This window comes from Carlito syrichta, unplaced genomic scaffold (genome assembly GCF_000164805.1).
Source record: "Carlito syrichta isolate Samal-C Ts95f unplaced genomic scaffold, Tarsius_syrichta-2.0.1 Scaffold301768, whole genome shotgun sequence".
Lineage (NCBI taxonomy): Eukaryota > Metazoa > Chordata > Mammalia > Primates > Tarsiidae > Carlito > Carlito syrichta.
The window spans coordinates 240,618-255,470 of NW_007245864.1; the positions used below are offsets into that span (position 1 = coordinate 240,618).

At 50.9% G+C, this 14,853-nt stretch overlaps 1 protein-coding gene across 1 annotated transcript in view; it reads left to right on the forward strand.

Moving 5' to 3' along the window:
* The window catches only part of CCDC40 (coiled-coil domain containing 40), a 70,165-nt gene extending 55,388 nt beyond the window's left edge, over window positions 1-14,777 (forward strand). The window contains exons 15-21 of the mRNA XM_008055195.2: window positions 1,062-1,275; window positions 2,861-3,030; window positions 3,291-3,382; window positions 4,792-4,912; window positions 10,229-10,417; window positions 12,572-12,730; window positions 14,523-14,777. Coding sequence (XP_008053386.1) covers window positions 1,062-1,275; window positions 2,861-3,030; window positions 3,291-3,382; window positions 4,792-4,912; window positions 10,229-10,417; window positions 12,572-12,730; window positions 14,523-14,771 — 1,194 coding nt within the window. The 3' untranslated portion in view covers window positions 14,772-14,777. The remainder of the gene's footprint in view (window positions 1-1,061; window positions 1,276-2,860; window positions 3,031-3,290; window positions 3,383-4,791; window positions 4,913-10,228; window positions 10,418-12,571; window positions 12,731-14,522) is intronic.
* The last annotated feature ends 76 nt before the right edge of the window (window positions 14,778-14,853 follow it).

The following is a 14,853-nucleotide window of genomic DNA, read 5'->3' on the forward strand; positions in this document are numbered from 1 at the left end:
GGCTGCGGTGGCCGGGAGTGGCCACTGCACTCCAGTCTGGGCAACAGAGTGAGACTCCAACTCAAAAAAAAAAAAGCCCCTGAGCTCTGACAGTCTGCTGTTAAAATAGACAACTTTTTACTAGGCGTAGTGGCTCACACCTGTAATCCCAGCACTTTGGGAGGCCAAGGCAGAAGGATCGCCTGAGCCCAGTCTGGGCAACATAGTGAGACCTCGTCTCTACAAAAAATACAAAAATTAGCCAGACACAAGTACTCAAGGCCACAGTCCCCGCTACTCGGGAGGCTGAGGCAGGAGGATTGCCTGAGCCCAGGAGATCAAGGCTACGATGCGCCACGATCATGCCACTGCATTCCAGCCTGTGTGACAGAGACCCTGTCTCAATCAATCAATCAATCAATCAATAACTTGCAAAGCCCCTTTGGGTAACAGAGGGCCCCACCCACCTTGCTGGTACACCCACAAGGCTTCGTAGAGTGACACCAGCAGTGGAGCTCGAGGGCAGGGGAGGATGGAGGGAACTCCATAGCGCCTTGACACCCATACTTCCTTCAGCGAGGCCCGTGGCATGTGGCCTCGGCCCTCAAGGTCAGTGGATGCAATCCAGGACCCCAGGCCCTTCTGAGAGTTAACTGGGCCCCTTTGGAATAGATGCCCCCCAATTCATGGCCTCAGGGGTCCAGGCTTTCTGCGGCCCACCCAGAAGGAAGACCTTTGAGCCCAAGAAGGCTTAGTTTGCTTTTTGTTGTTGTTGAGTTGGAGTCTCACTCTGTCGCCCAAGCTGGAGTGCAGTGGCACGCTCACGGCCACCCCAGCATCGGCCTGCTGGGCTCTGGCGATTCTTCCACCTCAGTCTTCCAAGCAGCTGGAACTACAGGTATGTGCTACCATGCTCAACTAATTTTTGATGTATTGTAGAGATGAGGTCGCCACGTTGCCCGAGCTGCTCTTGAACCTGCAGGCTCAGGCAATCCACTCGCCTTGGCCTCCCAAAGTGCTGGGATTACAGGCTGAGCCACTGATCCCAGCCTAGTTTGCTGTTTGACGAACGTCTCTTCTAGGGAGAAGAAGTAGGGCCCCTGGAGCTCGAGATCAAAAGGCTGACCAAGCTGATCGAGGAGCACAGTGCCAGCATTGTCCAGGCCCAGGTGACCTGGCTCCGCCTGCAACAGGAGATGGTGAAGGTCACGCAGGAGCGCGAGGAGCAGCTGGTGTCCCTCGACTGGTCCAAGAAGGAGCTTCACATCCTGGAACAAAAGAAGCTAAGGATAGAAAGTGAGTGCCCCGTGCTCGGCTGACTTACAGACAAGCAGCTGCAACGGGGGGGGGGGCGCGAGGCCCACCTCCTAGGGACAAGCCCACTCAGGGACATGTCCCACCACGTTCACGCTGCCTTAAAGCAAACAACGAAAGTGCCGGCGTATGTATATTGTGAACGTAAGCTTAAGTCTGCCCAGATGCCCAGTTTGCTGTCACAGTGTGAGGCTGGAGAAAATTTACCACACGTGTCCAAGTTCACAGACCTCAAGGAGTCTCCTAGACAGATAAGCTTCCAAAGTTGTCATCCCGGCCAATGCACATACACAGAGCCAGGGTCCTGCATGGTGGACTTCAGCAAGATGATGTCCCAGGTCACCCCCAGCTAGACTCTGAACACTGTTTCACTGGGAGGTCCCCACCCTTCTAAGACCAGAGGGTCTGCCAAAGTGCCGGGGTGCCCAGAACAGGGAAGGTGAGTGTCCTTTTTGGGCCACCATCCACGCACAGGACCCCCTGCAGAGACATCCTCCATCCCGCTTGGTCTTGGGTCAGGAATCCATGCAGGTCAGGCCTGTCACAAGTCCCCCGTGGGAAGTGGGGCTGCTCTCCCCAGACACATCACGTGCCACTTCTCAGAGGTCCTGCTGCCTCGTGCCCTGCCCTTGGTGAGTCGAGATCACCAAAAGATGCTGCGGAGCTGTCAGCTGAACGCAGTGTCATAAAGCAGGAGGCGGCTGAAATACCAGGTTGTGAGACGGGGTGGGACCACCCAGAGCGAGAGCAGATAAAGGGGCTCAGGTGGCCATGCCCTGGAGCATTCGGTAAAGCTGGTAAGAAAAGCAGGGGGACCTGGGAAATGGAATTGGGAGGAGTAGCCAGTTAATGAACACATTATGAACATCTGTGTGCTTTCCATCTTAATATCAGACTGGGGTAGTACCTCATGCCTATAATCCCAGCACTTAAAAGGTCGAGGCCAGAGGATCACTTGAGCCCAGGAGTTCAAGACCTGCCTGGGCAACACAGTGAAACACTGTCTCTACCAAAAATATTTAAAAATTAGACAGGTGTGGTGACCTGTGCCTGTAGTCCCAGCTACTTTGGAGGCTGAGACAGAAGGATCACTTGAGCCAAAGAGGTCGAGGCTGCAGTGAGCTGTGATCACTGGGCATCAGAGTGAGACCCTGTCCCTAAAAACCAATAATAATAAATAAGAATATCTGTCATTCTCTGTCCTTTGACACCCCTGACCTTGGCTGGGGCAGGGCAGAGGGCTAAGGACCCCCCTTTCCTGGAGACTCAGAGTGGGAACCCCAGCCATGTCCCCACTGTCCAGGGAACGGCAAGAGTCCTGGGGAGGGAGATGGACCCCTGCTGCTCACTCCTCCTACACCTAAAGGTTGTCCCAGCACATGGGTCTTCTCCCTTCTCCCGAAGAGCATGAGGAAACTTACAGGCCAGGAAGATGCACCCTCCTGGAAGGACCAGTGTGTGTGACCGGGGGAGCTACTGGGAGAAACAAGCCCCCAGCTCATCTCATTGCTGCTGTGTGGTCCCCAGGTCTCTCTCCCCACCCCCACCCCTCTGTTCTCTGCCGCAGGCAAGATCGATCAAGAGAAGAAGGAGCAAAAGGAGATTGAGCGCCACACGAAGGAATTGGACAACGACCTGAAGAAGCTCAACGTGCTGATTAATAGAAACCGGTGCAGCTCGGAGGAGCTGCAGCAGGACAACCTGGTGACCGAGAACACGTTTGTGCGCTCACTGAAGGTCAGGTGACACCCCCACCGCACCCACTCGTTAACCCAGGGCACAGAATGAAGGAGGGCGAGCACACGAATGGACACAGTGTCCCTGACTTGGGCGCATTGCCCCGGGACATAGGGCCATGCTACCTTCCAGATGCATGTGGAGGGATGAGAAATCTGGCCCACTGTCCTGCTGTTCACGCGAGGACTTGGAGAGCACGGGATGGCGCCCGTGATCCCATGGCCCTGCCCACAGCCGTGCTGCCCTCTCTCCCCATGCAGGCCTCTGAGAGGGAGACCATGGAGATGCAGGAGAAGCTAGACCAGCTCAGTGAGGAGAAGGCGGCCATCCTTAACAGCCTGGTGGAAGCAGAGTGAGTCCCCACCTCAGAGCTAGGCATGTGTTATAAGCGTCACTGCCCCTGCAGTCTGAGGGTGCGGCTACAATCCAGTCAACGCCGCTGGGGGTGTGGTTCCACGGCCCACCCTAGCGGATCCAGAGCAACCCCAAGAACAACCGGAACCCCTGCAGAGTTCTGGTCGACCACCCTCAGGGGCGCTCTTGAGCCAAATCAGTCATTGCTAGAAATCAAGTGGTCTTCTTTGGGATAAACTTTAAAATATATATATATATTACTTTTAAGGTTCCTGGTTATAAAAGTAGCACATACCCCACTCCTGCTCTGAACATTTTTTTTTTTTTTTTGAGTTGGAGTCTCACTCTGTCACCCAGACTGGAGTGCAGTAGCCGCTCCCAGCCACCGCAGTCTCACCTGCTGGGCTCTGGCGATCCTTCCGCCTCAGCCTTCCGAGTAGCCGGAATTACAGGCACGCGCTACCACGCCTGGCTGATTTTTTTATTTATTGTAGAGATGAGGTCTCGCTGCCCAGGCAGGTCTCGAACCCGCGGGCTCAGGCAATTCACTCACCTCAGCCTCCCAAAGGCGCGGGATTACAGGCTGAGCCACTGACCCCGGCTGCTCTGAACATTTTAAACTATAACATGTGCAAAATTTCAAGGGAAAATTATATCATTCCAACTCTCTTCCCTTACCTGAAAACCATTGTGTAGATACCTTTCTTTGTTTTTGCTCTGTTTTTCACAAAAATGGGATTGTTCTATGCGTTCCCCTTTGGAGCAGTTTTGTATTTTCGTGGCTGCCTTTCCACACCAGTGCACGTGGGTCTGCATCCCCAGTTGGATGGTTGCTGAGTAGGCGTCGTGTGGACACACGTGATTTATTTAACTAGCCCTGGAAGAGAATGAGCACCAAAGGGATCATCTATCCCTTGTAGTTTGATAGAATCTAGGCAAAAAACCATCTGAACCGATGCTTGCGGGGGGGGGCAATGTATCCTTGGTGACATTGTAATCGCTTTAAGACTGTTGGTCTAGTCAAGATTTTTACTTCTTCTTAAGTCAACCCCTATCAGTTATATTTATTTCCTCAGCTTCTAAAGTTGTATATTCATGCTCTCTCTCCTCCTCCTCTTCCTCTGCTTCTCTTCCTTCCTCCGTCTCTCTTTCTCCCTCCCTCTCCGTCTGTCTCCCTCTCTCCCTCTATGCAGAGGTTTATCTTTTTGGGGGTTGGCCATCGTGTCTGTAAGGAGCCGGATAGGACACAGTTCAGATTTTGTGAGCCTTACAGTCTCTGCCCTGGCTGCTCAACACTGCCATCGTAGCGCGAGCTACGCCCTGTCCCTTGGAGTACGAGCTCGCCAAAGCATTAGAAGAAAACTTCTAATTTTCCCAGTTCTTATATTCTCTCTCCTTCCTCTAAAGACACCAGATTATGCTTTGGGAGAAAAAAATCCAACTGGCCAAAGAGATGCGCTCCTCAGTGGATTCCGAGGTCGGCCAGACGGAGATCCAAGCCATGAAGGCCGAGATCCACAGGATGAAGGTGAGCAGAGGGGAGTGGGAGGCCAGGGCCTGGTGGCACCACCCCATGGGCTCTAGGGAGCCTGGCCACACTGAGGCCTCAGCTCTCCCCGACACCTGTGGGAACCACACGGGCCACCCTGGCTGGTGGCAATTGGTGAGATTCCTGGGGAGGGACCCACTCCAGCATGGTGAGCTGCCCGCCAACCAAGTGCCAAGTGCATCGTTCCCCTTGACCTGCCTCTCGCAGAAGGATCTGCCCACTTTTGTTCTCACTGCACAGAAACAGTACAGAACAGCACAGGACACATGCACAAGTATGTGTGTATGATGTCACAAAATGCTACTTTATCCTTACTCCATGCAATCAGGGGACTGATATTTTTAAATGCTGGTTGTGGCGCCCAAACTTCACGGCCCTCTAGTGAGCTCTACCCACTGTGAGACAAAAAGAGTCTCACGTAATAAAAGGGCTCAGAGAACGCCCTGCCTCATCCCTCGGCCATGTTTTCTCTCCACAGCTACATTTAGCTTGATTTAATTGCCTTGAAAAAGGCTGGTAATTAAATCACAAGTGGTCCTCCAGCTAAAGGTTCAGGGCCTTAAGGATAAAAATAGGGGCAGTTAATAAAAATAAATGTGGCATCACTTTCACAATGCCATTTTAAATAAAATCCCTCTGGCAGTTGAGTCATTTTTCAGATCAAATGCATATGCTACTAATACAGTTTTTAAAAATATACTTCATTTAATTGACTTCTCAAGCCACAGATGCCACGTGTGTTTGCAGCAGCAAGCCAAGTTCACAGAGAGCAGCAAAGATGAGGTCCGGGATTCCCAACAGGCCCCATTCCGCCACTCCCAGTTTCCCCTTCTCAGTCAGGATAACTGTGCCAGCCCCCACAGGATAAGAGATCATACACACCTCATATCTTACACAAACGCACACGGACAGGGCTTACCTTCCTCCCTACTTCTGGTGTTTGTTTTTCCTTAATATAGTGTACATGTAGAATTCTACAACTTATTTATTTTTTATAGAGTTGTAGGGTACACAGGAGATTTCACCACACAAGTAGGCTGCATGCAAGTGAAGTTTGGGCTTCTAGGTGGCCCTCACTCCCCTGGAAGTGGACCAGGTACCCATTGTGTTGTCAAGTCCCCTCACCCTCCTCCCTCCCTCCCCTAGATGCAACTTATTTTATTATTTTTTTTTTTTTAAGTTGGAGTCTCACTCTGTCGCCCAAACTGGAGTACAGTGGCACGCTCCCGGTCACCGCAGCCTCAACCTGCTGGGCTCCGGCGATCCTTCCGCCTCAGCCTTCCCAGTAGCTGGAACTACAGGCACGCGCTACCACGCCTGGTTAATTATTTGATTTATTGTAGAGATGAAGTCTCACCAAGTTGCCCAGGCGGGTCTCGAACCTGAAGGCTCCGGCAATCCACTCATCTCAGCCTCCCAAAGACACGGGATTACAGGCTGAGCCACCGAGCCCGGCTAACCCATTCTTCTAAGAGTTACAAAACATACTATGGATAGATCACAATTTATTGATACGTTCTCAGGTTGATGAAAATTCAGACTTTTTCCAGTTTGTTGTTGTTGTTTGTTGCTAGAAACAATGTGTATTATTCAGGGTTCTCTAGAAAAAAGCAGAAATAACAGAATACACAGAGAGAGAGACAGACAGAAACAGACACACAGACTGGCTGGTTGTGAAAATTGACTCATGTGACAATGATATCGGAGAAGTCCTGCAATCTGCTATCTACAAGCTGGGACCTGGGAGAGCCAGTAATGTGATTCAGTCCAAGTCCAAAGACCTGAGAAGGGGAGCCAATGGTGTCACTCCCAGTCCAATGTCCCAGCTCAAGAAGAAAGAGTAAATTCACCCTTTTTCCAGTTTTTTTTTTTTTTACTTAGGCTTGCAACAGGTTGGATGATGCCTGCTTTGGTGAGAGAAGATCTTTTTTACTCAGTCTACCCGTTCAAATGCCACCTCTTCTGGAAATGCCCTCACAGATGAACCCAGAAAGAATGTTTTACCAACTGTCTGGGCATTCCTTGGCCCAGTCAAGTTGACACATAACATCAATCGTTACACAATGTTACAGTAATATCCTTCCCTAGGGTTCTTTTGGTGGTGGTGTTGCTGCTCCTAGATTCTCTTTTGGGTACTAGAGTCCCAGAAGCAGGATTTCTAGGTCAAAGAATATATAAATGCTGACTGTAATCAAGCCTGACAGATTACTTTTCCAAAAAGTAATTCCAAAACGTAGTGACAGTGGCCATGTCCCTACCACCTCAATGGTTTTGGGTGTTATCTGTCTGTTAATCTTTTTTATTTTTATTGAGGTATTGTGTAAAAGTTCACAATTTGGGGCAATCAGCCCTTTGAGTTTTGGCAAAGCTGCACAATCATGTAGCTACCATCACATCGTGATATAAGATATTTCCGTCATCCTAGATTCCCTCATGCCTTCTGTAGTCAGACTGCCCCACACCCCAGCTATTGACAACCACCAATCTGTTTCCATTCCTGTAGTTTTGGCTTTTCCAGAATGTCACATAATGTGGATCAAACAGGGTGAAGCATATTGAGCCTGGCTCTCCTCACTTAGCCTCATGCATTTGAGATCTGCCTGTGTGACGACATCCAATTACCCACTCTGTTCTTTTACGGAGCGTTTTGGTAGTGCAGCTAAGACATCTTTGTCCAGCCCGAGGTCACAAATATTTTCTGTTTTCTTCCAGAAACCTCATGCCTTTAGTTTTACTTTTATTTAGGTTCATGATCTATTTTGAGCTACTTTTTGTATATGCTGCCAGTGGTGGATTGGGGTGGAAATCTTTGCATTTGAATGTCACTCGTCTCAGCCCCACTTAGTGAAAAGACTGCCTTTTCTCCATAGAATTTCCTTCTAGCCCTTGTTGAAATCAGTTGACCATATTTGCGTGGGTCTGTTTCTGGCTCTCTACTCTGTTCCACTGATTTATATTTCTGCCCTTTCATCAGTATCCCACTGTTCTGATTTCTATAACGCTATACTTAGGAGATTCCTCCAACTTTGATCTTTTCTTTCACAATTGTTTTGTCTATTCTATATAGTTTTCCTTTTCATAAAAATTTGAGAATCAGCTTATCAATTTCTATAAAAACTTCTGCCGAGAATGTGATTGGAATTGCATTGACTCTATAGGTCCGTTTAGGAAGAATTGACATGTTACCAGCCCTGAGTTTTCCAGTCCGTGTACACAATATCTCTCGCCATCTATTCAAGGTCTTGTTTGATTTCCTCTGTCAGTGTTTTTAGTTTTTGGCATCCAGATCTTGCTTACATTTTGTTAGATATAGACCTAAGTGTGCCATGTTTGTCAGTGCTATTATAAATGATAGGTTTTAAAATTCCAGTCTCTAGTTGTTCATTGTTAGTATGCCGAAATACAATGGATTTTTGTATGTTAACTTTGTTTCTGTGTCTTTGGTAAATTCACTTATTTATCAGCCTTTGATGTTTGACCATCCACAGTATGAAAAGGGGAGTCTCACTCTTACGTGCATTGCTGGTTCATTGCAAAGTGCATGGGGAATTGAGTGGGCGTGTGTGTGTGTGTGTGTGTGTGTGTGTGTGTGTGTTTGTGTGTGTGTTTGTGTATGTGAGAGAGAGAGAGAGAGAGAGAGAGAGAGAGAGAGACTGGCATTCCCTCATTTGGGAGTTGCCTGTTCATATCTTTGACTGATTTTCATATTGAGCTGTTCTCTTATTTCTTAACAACTGGGGGGTTATCAATCCCTGCCTTTAATACCTATTAAATATAGTGTCTCTTGGTCCATCATTTGCCATTACCTTCTGTTTAGAATGTTCTTACCAGACCAATTTTTTAATGTTTCTATTGTGTGACGTGTCAGTCTTTTTCTTCATGGCTTCTGGGTCTCCTATGTTGCATAAGAAGCTCACCTCAGTTTGGAGCCACACACATATATTTCTAACTTCTTTTCAACTGTTTCACAGACTTTAATCTTGAGCCCACCTGGACTTTATTTGGGGTTATGGTGTGAAGCAAGGGTTCATCTCTATCTTCTGTCAGCCAGGGTGTTCATGTCAACAGCCTGTATTAAATAATCTGTGCTTTCTTGCTGAATTGAATGACCACATCGATCACACGGTGGTCCCCACAGAGATGCTGTCTTCCTTCTCTACCATCCTCATTTCATGCTCTCTGGTCCCTTGGGACAATCACTTTGACAAAACCTGTGCCAGCTCCAGAGCATTTTATTATTGTCACTCTATGGAACATTTTAAAATCAGGGTAGGCTTGTTGGTCTCCCTCAACCATTCTTAACTTGGGGATTCTTGCCTGTTTTTTTCTTTTAGGCATAACGTACATATAAGAAGATATGCTTATTTTATTTATTTGTTTGTTTGTTTATTTATTTATTTATTTTTGAGTTGGAGTCTCACTCTCTCACCCAGACTGGAGTGCAGTGGCTGCTCCCAGTCACTGCAGCCTCGACCTGCTGGACTCCGGCGATCCTTCCGCTTCAGCCTTCCAAGTAGCTGGAACTACAGGTGCACGCTACCACACCTGGCTAATTTTGGATTTATTGTAGAGATGAGGTCTTGCCAAGTTGCCCAGGCGGGTCTCGAACCCATGGGCTCAGGCAATCCACTCAACTCAGCCTCCCAAAGCGCTGGGATTACAGGCTGAGCCACCAAGCCCAGCCAGATATGCTTATTTTAAGCATACAGTTTATTGGGCTCTAACACATGCACACATCTATGTAGCCACCGACACAATTGAGACATATCATCTTTCTGTGACTCCAGAAACTTCCCCCGCACCCCTGCAGCCAGTCCTCACCCTGCAACCCAGTCCTCAGCCCCAGGTCCATAGACTCTCAGCCCAGCTTCACCTACACATTGCCACCTTACAGAGCCGCAGTGCATTGTCCCAACTAAGAAATCAACCTTAGTACTATACTACTAACCAAACTGTAAACTCTAATCAGATCTCACCAGTTTCCTCCATAATACCTATTCTCTTTTCCAGGCCCCGATCTGGGGTTGCATTTGGTTCTCATGTCTCCTTCATCGCCTCTGGTCTCTGGCAGTTTCTCAGCCTCGCCCTGTTTGCCTGCATATCCTGTGTGCAACAGGAACACTGTCCAGGCCTGGGGTGACGCCTCCAGATCCCTTGTTCCTCCTGCTGGCACAGCCCTCATTGTTCTCTGCCAGACCCATCTGGTGTGACTGAAGTTTGAGCAGGTGGCCTCCCAGCCGCTCACCGTGCAGCCACGGCCCGCCTTGCTCCAGCCCCTCTGTCCTGTGCTCCCAGGTCAAGCACGGGCAGCTGCTGAAGCAGCAGGAGAAGATGATCCGCAACATGGAGCTGGCCGTCGCCCGCAGAGACACCATTGCTACCCAGGCCGAGGGTCAGGGCAAGATGGACAGGAACGTGCTCACTCGTGCAGGCTTCCACCACAAGCAGATTGAGTTGCGGCGGAAAATCAAGGACACTCACAAGGTAGGGAGCAGTGTGAAAGGAAAGAGAGATCAAAAGAATCTCTTTCTCCCTCCGTGGCCCAATGAACATTCCAGAAAGGCGTTCCTGCTCAGGCTCAATGTCTGTTGTAGGAGCTGGGGCTTTGTGCTAGTGTCTGCTGGTGTTCTTTGCACACACTCAGCATGCATTACCACCCCCCCGCTGGCCAGGGCTGTCCGCCTGCTAAACCTCCTGCCCTGCCATCACAACGCTGTCTCCTCTCCTGTCCCATTTCCATCGCTTGCATCTGGGCTGTACGTCATGCCATGAGCTGCAGTCAGTGTTGCTGTGTCTCAACTGTGACCAAGAAGTGACGGTGGGCACAGTGGGGATGCGAGAGCCCAGCTCTAGAACCAGACAGACCAGCCTGTCCCGCATTGTGATGAAAGCTGCTGCATCCCCTGGGCCTCAACTGCCCCAGCTGTGAACAGAGACACATGACCCAGGTGCTGGGCCCCAGGAGTGAGGATGCAGTGGCAGTCAGAGGGGTGGCCTGCTCAGGGATGCTATTGTTCTGCTGTCACAGGGCCTGTCTTTGGGAGTTTGTCTTGGGTTTAGCAGGATACTTGCACTGGGATGGTGCCATGTAGGGCCAGAGACAGCTGTGTTTCAGCCCCTTTTTGCTTAACAGAAGTGACATCAAGGAAGCACAGAGCAATGGGGAAGGGGAAGCCCATGCACTGAGGACCCCGAGCGGGTGCCAGAGATGGGCTGATGGGAGCATGGTCGACATCCCAAGTGCGCGTGTCCCCATCCTCCAGGCTACATCGACTGAGTGTGTAGTGCCTGACCTGTCCTGGGAGGGACTAGTGCTACCTGGTGTCCACTCCCTCAGCCATTGCCAGGCCAGGGCTCGGGGCTCAGATTTCCCAGGCTGGCCCCACAGCCACAGTGACCGGCTGTGTGGCTTTGGGAACATGTGGAGCCCTTTCAAGCCTGCAGCTCCCTGTCTGCTGGGGATGGGGGGGACAGAGCCAAATGCGACAGCAGCCATGGCCATGTGCAGTGAGATGGCCTTAGGGACAGTGGAGAGCACAACCTTGGAGCCCTGCCATTCCAGTCATGACTTGGGCATACTGTCTGACTTCTTGATGCTTCAGTTTACTGACCTGTGAAATGGGCACCCATCTCTAGGAGTCATTCAGAGGGTTACATGGAGATTGTTAAAATAGCCCTTGTAGGGTAAATCCTATATGGGGAAAGGTTAGTGGAAAACGACAGATGTGCCTGGATTGCTCATTTGGGAGTTGCTGGAAGTTTCTGGAAAGAGGTGACAGAGTGACCTCTTCTCAGTCCTTGTCCACCACACTGACCACTTCTAACGTCTACCCTTCCTCAGCTTCCTGTCCTGGCCCCAGCCTTTCTTCATTGTCCTGGGCTTCTTAGTCCACTGCCGGGATCCCCACACCCACCCCTTGCCCCACATCTGGCTCCAAGCAGTACCCAAATCCTCCTGTCCCCATGCCACGCCCCACACTGATGCACAGACAGGGCCTTTTCCCCATCCCTGCCTTGCCTGTCCCAAAGTCCTTCCACATCCCCAGTCAGTCCCTGAGAGTCAGTTGTCCCTCCTCCTTCATCATTCCTGGGGCCCTGCCAGCTGCCAGGAGCTGCCTGGTTTACCCTTCTCTTAGCTGTGCTTCTTCCCCCGATGGCAGAAACAATACCACGTGGAAGGTGCCTGGCCTCACCATCCAGCTCTCTGCTGCAGAAGGATTCTGCGAGGATTCTGCAGGGAGGCCCCAGCCTCCTCTTTCCCACACTCCCCAGCCCACCTCTCCATCCCTTATAGCCTTGGCCCTGCCCTTAGCACAAAGCTGTTGAGCTGTCCCTGGTTCCCATGCCCGAGCAGACAGACCCACTGCAGGAGAAGGCACCCAGAACTTCTCAGGCCACCCACGTCTCTCTCTAAGCCATAAGGGAGCAGTGTGGCTCATCCAGGCCCTGGCAGCTCACAGGTGCTCACCTCTCCTGGCAATACGTCCCTGAAGATCAGAGCCTCCTTGATTCTCCTCTGGGAGTCCTCCCTGGATAAAGTATACAGAAGGCACCTGGCAAGTCCTTACAGCCTGATTCTTCTCTGTCCACCAAGTAGCCAGTATGTGGGGGCCTAGCGTGGTCCTGTTTATGTCCTAGGCCACCGAGGAGTGCACCAAGACCATCCTGGAACTGGAAGAAACACAGAGAAATGTGAGCAACTCCCTCCTGGAGAAGCAGAAAAACCTGTCTGCCATGCAGGCAGACCTCGACATGGTCGAAGCCGACCTTGACCAACTCATGGCCCTCAAGCGACAGGTAAAAAAAAAAAAAACCCAGGAGGTCACCAGGGCTGATGGCACCTCAGTCATAAAATATGCCACCCACATAGAAGCCCCGTGTCCCTGGGCTAAGGCCCCTCCTGATCCCAGGCTAATAACGGCACAGTCAACTGCCCACATTTGTGTGGCTTATTCATTCAATAAATATTGATTGTGTATCTATTACGGGCCAGCAGTGTTCTGGGTGCTAGGGCTACAGAACAGCACAAAGAAGACAAAGCCCTTGCCCTCCTGGAGGCTGCATGCTGGGCAGGAGTTCAGACTATAAACAAAAAATAAGAAAGAGGGTATGGCGGGGTAGATGATGATAAATGCTTTGGGGAGAAATAAAGAAGAGACAGGAGCATCAGTAGAATGAGGGCTTAAGATTTTATTTATTATTTATTTATTTTTGAGTTGGAGTCTTACTCTGTCACCCAGACTGGAGTGCAGCAGCATGTCCCGGCCACCGCAGCCTCAATCTGCAAGGCTTACACAATCCTTCTGCCTCAGTCTTCCAAGTAGCTGGAGCTACAGGCGCGCACTACCACACCCGGCTAATTTTTGATTTATTGTAGAGACGAGGTCTCACCAAGTTGCCCGTGCTGGTCTCGAACCCGTGGGTTCAGGCAATCCACTCGCCTTGGCCTCCCAAAGTGCTGGGATTACAGGCTGAGCCACGGAGCCTAGCCAGGGCTTAAGATTTTAAAGAGATAGAGTAGTCCAGGAAGGCCACACAGAGTGGGTGATATTTGAGTCAAGACTTGAAGGAGTTGAGAAAGGGGGATCAACCCAGGCAGCAAACAACCCCGCAAAGGAGCTTGAGACTGTCCACGGCCAGGCAGAGGCCAGCAGGGCAGGTCCTGGAGTGCGGAGATGTGGGCAGAGAGGGCCCACCTAGGCTGTGTAAAGCCTTGTGGGGGAGAGGTATCATGACTGGGTTTTTCTCTGAGGGAGGTGGGAAGACAGGGGGGCTTTAGGGCTGAGTGACTTGGGTCTTAGCAGAATACCCCCCTCTGGCAGTGAGTGTGAATGGAAAGTTGGACACAGGAGGCTGTTTGAGGCCATTGTGCTTCAGGTTGGTGGCCAAGCGGCTGGGAAGGAGCCGAGGCTGCCAAATTCTGCATATACATTATTTGAAAGTCGCCCCAGTGGGATTTCCTGCTGGCTTGGATGTGGTGTGAGCAAAAGAGAGGGGTCGAGCAGGACCGCAAGGCTCGGGCCTGATCAACTGAGATGAGGGAGACAACGAGGGGAGCATGCCCTGTATGGGGCCTGACACATGGCAGGTGTCAAGAATGGCTCCTGGCCAGGCTCCGTGGCTCAGCCTGTAATCCCAGCACTTTGGGAGGCCGAGGTGAGTGGATTGCCTGAGCCTGTCGGTTCGAGACCCACCAGGGCAACTTGGCGAGACCTCGTCTCTACAATAAATCAAAAATTAGTTGGGCATGGTAGCGCATGCCTGTAGTTCTGACTACTTGGAAGACTGAGGCGGAAAGATTGCCGGAGCCCAGCAGGTCGAGGCTGCGGTGGCCGGGAGCAGCCACTGCACTCCAGTCTGGGCGACAGAGTGAGACTCCAACTCAAAAAAAAAAAAAAAAAAAGTATGTCTTCTAGACGATGAATGGACAAAAAGACTCTGACCCAGGGAATACCAGCCTCTTCCCTGGAGGGCATCTGTGTTCAGGTGCATTTCTCTCCTTTGACATTTCTGAGCCTGAGTTTGTGGACCAGAGGGTGTCCTCCTTCAGCTTTGCATAACCTGATCCAAGCTCTCTTTTCCTGCCCAGAATCTCTCCAAGATCGTGGCCCTGCAGACGCGCCTTAAGCACCTGCAGGCAGTGAAGGAGGGGAGGTACGTGTTCCTGTTCCGCTCCCGCCAGTCTCTGCTGCTGGAGCGCCGGCGTCTGGATGAGCGCCTGGCAGCCATCGCCACCATCCTGGACCACGTGCGGGACGAGTACCCTCAGTTCCAGCAGGCCCTGCACAAGGTCAGCCAGAGGATCGCCAGCAAACTCGAGTCACCAGGGCCCTCCTAGAGAGCACCGTCCCAGGCTGGCCTCCAAGGAAGAGATCCAGAATTTTGTTTATTACAAGGGACTTAAAATCTGTTGTGTTCCT